General features: G+C 54.7%; 1 protein-coding gene across 2 annotated transcripts; it reads left to right on the top strand.

The window, feature by feature from the left end:
* The first annotated feature begins 6 nt into the window (after positions 1-6).
* Positions 7-3,142, top strand: CLP1 (cleavage and polyadenylation factor I subunit 1). 2 transcript variants are annotated; one of them, XM_025215210.1, is made up of 3 exons: positions 7-409; positions 842-1,465; positions 2,039-3,142. In XM_025215210.1, the coding sequence occupies exons 2-3, from the start codon at positions 860-862 to the stop codon at positions 2,708-2,710; spliced, it is 1,278 nt and encodes a 425-aa protein (XP_025070995.1). In that variant the 5' UTR covers positions 7-409; positions 842-859; the 3' UTR covers positions 2,711-3,142. The 2 variants fall into 2 exon arrangements, with proteins under 2 accessions (XP_025070995.1, XP_006033477.1); XM_006033415.3 differs by having other exon boundaries at positions 7-464.
* Positions 3,143-4,238: the final 1,096 nt, after the last annotated feature.

Here is a 4,238-nt window from a genome sequence, read left to right as displayed (position 1 = left end):
CGGGCAGCCGTGGCAGGGCGCGGAGGGGCCTGTCCCTTCTCCATCCCGCCGGGCACCAGCAGCCCGAGCAGGCTGGAAACTCCCCGCGAGGATCACAGCCCGGCCCCGGGAAACCCGCGCACGGGGCTGGGGCTGGGGCTGCAGTGGCCCGGGCCCAGCCCCCGCCTCCCGGCCCGGCGGCTCCGCTGAGTCACCAGGGAACTACACTTCCCATCAGCACTTGCGCGTAGTCGTCTTTCCACGGCCACTTTCGACACCATGGAACTACATTTCCCAGGAGGCCTCATGCGCCTTTCTCCCCAGCTTCTGAGTGGTTCCTGCACGCGGGGACTACAGCCCCCAGCAGGCACCGCGGCCTCCCGCCGCTCACTGCCGAGGTCGACTCCTGCTGCTGCACTTCCGGCGCCAGGTCCGGAAGTGTGCTTGCATTCTGTTCTTTCCGCTTTATCGGGCGGGAGCAGCAGGTGGGTGGCTTTCCGTGGGGCGGCATTTGGCCCCTGTCGCTCCCTGTCCCCTTCCGCTGTTTCCGTTGCCTCGTTGTCATGGTAACACTGCGTCCGCCCAAGCCGCGCTCGCGGGCCCGGGAGGGGCCCGCCCAGCCCGTGGGTCGCCTGTCCCGGCCGTGAGCGGCCTCATCGTGCCGCGTTTCCTCCCCCCGATCCTGCCCTGGTGGCGGTGCTGCCGTGCGGCCCGGCCTGGCAGACACTGGCCGGAGAGCACGGCCTCCCGAACAGGGAGTGGGGGTGGGGCCCTCGGCCCGGCTGGTTCCGAATAGGACTTTGGAGCCCTCGGCAACAGGCCCTCCTTCCCCTGGCGTGGCATCTCTCTGTGTCTCTGACAGGCCCGCAAGGGGGAAGCAATGGCAGAGGAAACGGGGGATGAGAAGAAGCAGGTGGCCAAATTTGAGCTGGAGCGGGAGACAGAGCTCCGCTTCGAGGTGGAGGCCTCCCAAACTGTTCAGCTAGAGCTGCTGACGGGCATGGCAGAGATCTTTGGCACGGAGCTGACTCGAAACAAGAAGTTCACCTTTGATGCCGGCGCCAAGGTGGCGGTGTTCACCTGGCATGGTTGTACAGTGCAGCTGAGCGGCCGCACAGAAGTGGCCTACATTTCTAAGGACACCCCGATGCTGCTGTACCTCAACACCCACACAGCCCTGGAACAGATGCGCCGGCAGGCGGAGCGCGAGGATGAGCGAGGGCCCCGGGTCATGGTAGTGGGCCCTACAGATGTGGGCAAGTCAACTGTGTGCCGGCTACTGCTGAACTACGCTGTGCGGCTGGGACGCCGACCCACTTTCGTGGAGCTGGACGTGGGCCAAGGCTCGGTCTCTATTCCTGGCACCATGGGCGCACTGTACATTGAGCGGCCTGCAGATGTGGAGGAGGGCTTCTCCCTCCAGGCCCCCCTGGTTTATCACTTTGGATCCACCACGCCTGGCACCAACATCAAACTCTATAACAAGGTGAGCAGAAGCAGACTGGTAGTGGAGAGAATCTAAAGTTTCTTCCTTCCTTTCACTCAAGTTCTGTAGAACCCAAAAGGCATTTTATCCCTGGAGCATCTGGTTCTGATGCTGGGGGAGACTCTGTGGAATGGTATACGTTGCAGGTGGGGTGGTTATTCGTGCTTAAATACTTGTCCTACTTTTTGCACAAACAAAGGCATTTTGGAAGGGATGTTCCAACAGGTTGCACACAAGTGACACCAGGAGATGGTTGAGGCATCTTCAGCCTTCTCTGTCTAATAGGACCATGTTAATTTGCACTAGCAAAAACGTTTCAGATTGTTCAGTCTACCCACTAGACAAGCAGACGTTTCCTTGTCCTTGTCAGGTGTGCTTGAGTAGCTATTTGTATGTGGCCACAATTTCTTCCTGTGGTGGCTGCCAACAAAGGATATGAACCCAACCCTGAGAAAGGAAGGACAGAGTGGGAAGGATTATTTCAGATATCCACTTCTCTGCTTTCATAGGTCCAGATGTCCACCCCTCTCCCTTGATTGGGTTCCAGCTATCGATGTCTCTTTCTCTTCCCAGATCACATCTCGTCTGGCCGATGTCTTTAACCAGCGCTGTGAGGTCAACCGCCGGGCTTCAGTCAGTGGCTGCATCATCAACACGTGCGGCTGGGTGAAGGGCTCTGGGTACCAGGCACTGGTACATGCAGCCTCTGCCTTTGAGGTGGATGTGGTGGTAGTGCTGGACCAGGAGCGTCTCTACAATGAACTGAAGAGGGATCTTCCTCACTTTGTGCGTACGGTGCTGCTTCCCAAGTCAGGCGGTGTGGTGGAACGCTCCAAGGACTTCAGGCGGGAATGCCGCGATGACCGTATCCGGGAGTACTTCTATGGCTTCCGGGGCTGCTTCTATCCTCATGCCTTTGATGTCAAGTTCTCTGATGTTAAGATATACAAGGTGGGTGCACCCACCATCCCTGACTCGTGCCTGCCCCTTGGCATGTCACAGGAAGACAATCAACTCAAACTGGTCCCAGTGACTCCAGGCCGTGATATGGTACACCATCTACTGAGTGTGAGCACAGCTGATAGCCCCGATGAAAACATCTCTGAGACTAGTGTGGCTGGCTTCATCGTGGTCACCGGTGTGGACTTGGAGCGCCAGGTCTTCACAGTCCTCTCACCAGCACCACGCCCCCTGCCCAAAAACTTCCTGCTCATTATGGACATCCGCTTCATGGACCTCAAATAGGGGCTGCACTGGTGGAGAAAAGTAAACTTCCCCAGTTTGTCTCCTTCATGGATACAATGACTAGGGACTAGAAGGGGAGGAGATACAGTCTTCTACACAAGCTAAATCAGACTGAACCAGGATGGGAAAAGTGAGATGCTGCCTTCCAGATTGAACTATTGGGAGAAACCAGAGATGGTGGGATGAGAAGGTTCAGGGAATGACTCATAGGTAGATGTGCTTTGGAAAAGGTATTGTTAAATGCAATTGTAGATAAGGTCACTTGTTGTTTACATCCTTTTCTAAGTTTCCTCCCTTTTCTTCCTAAAATCTCAGGCCTCTTACACCTTTTATACAGCAGCAGGTTGTTTAGTGACCTCCTGTAGGAGAGGACCTGCATTGTCTTTTATATTTTTTTGTAATTTTAATAAATGTTCTGGTCTTTTGCTGTTTGATAACGTATGAATTTTATCCAACCTCTTTCAGCTCAAGTGACAGAGAGGGAGGGAATTTCTAGGGCATGTATGAGGGGGCCTCTTGGCTTTGGAGTGAGGAATTTCCAGGCAATAGACACACATGGACTGAGGCCCTTCAGCACAGTGTTGATCGTAACTCCAAACGCCAGTAAATTCACTTCCTTCTGTCCTCTTGAGATGACTGAAAATTAAACATGGCTTACCCACACAGCTAAGAGCCATTATGCTATCTTGCATTCATACAGCTAGCTCCCTTTGTCTTTCAGTCCCCTCCCTAAAGTTAGCTTTCCAGAATGCTTACAACACATGCATTCCGGAGTGAGCAACTGTGGCCACTACTTGAAGTGCTCTGCTGCTGCTTCTCCACCAGCTGTTTTCTCTTAGATTGAATTTTCTCCCATCTGACATGGCCACCACGCCCATGGTTTCTGAGTACCTCACAATCTTTAATGTATTTATCCTCTCAACACTTCTGTGAGGTAGAGCAATGATATTAGCCACATTTTACAGATGGCTATCAAATGATTAGGCCATGGTTACATATAGGGTCTATGGCAGAGTAGGGGATCGAATCCAAAGTCTCCTAATGCTAGATTGGTACCCTAATTAGCAGACCATCATCTGTCTTTTTATTATGTTTGTACAGAGCCTCATGCCCTGGAACCCTGATCAGTGGCAGCATGAGACTGATATAAATAACAAAACAATATTAGTTCTTGTTGTGTGTGGAGTAGGGAGGTAAAAGGCTAAATAGTTAATCATTTAACCCAGGCTTGTCCAACATACGGCCCGTGGCCTGCCAAGCCATTTTATCTGGCTCGTGGCTGTGCTGCCGCCGCCACAGAGCGCAGAGCTGTGGTGGCGGCGGCAGGGCTGCCATGGAGCACAGAGCTACAGTGGTGGTAGCGGAGAGCAGAGCCGTGGCGCCGCTGCGGAGCACAGAGCTCCAGCGGCGGCGGTTTTGCAGAACCGCGACAGCGGAGCACAGAGCCACTGTGGCGGCGGCGGTGGGGCAACCGCGGAGCTGCTTACCCCCACGGGGCCCGGTTCATCAGTGAGCCAAGTCCTGCCGC

The sequence above is a fragment of the Alligator sinensis genome, unplaced genomic scaffold, assembly GCF_000455745.1.
Source record: "Alligator sinensis unplaced genomic scaffold, ASM45574v1 scaffold998_1, whole genome shotgun sequence".
NCBI classification, from domain to species: domain Eukaryota; kingdom Metazoa; phylum Chordata; order Crocodylia; family Alligatoridae; genus Alligator; species Alligator sinensis.
The sequence above is the reverse complement of the archived record's forward strand: the minus strand, read 5'-3'. Positions and strand labels throughout refer to the sequence as shown.

What these genes read in the sequence shown, in the direction of transcription:
- CLP1 (XM_025215210.1), top strand. Translation starts at nt 860, where the DNA reads ATGGCAGAGGAAACGGGGGATGAGAAGAAGCAGGTGGCCAAATTTGAG. An exon ending in ACATCAAACTCTATAACAAG is followed by an intron (nt 1,466 to 2,038) that starts GTGAGCAGAAGC and finishes TTCTCTTCCCAG; the next exon opens with ATCACATCTCGTCTGGCCGA.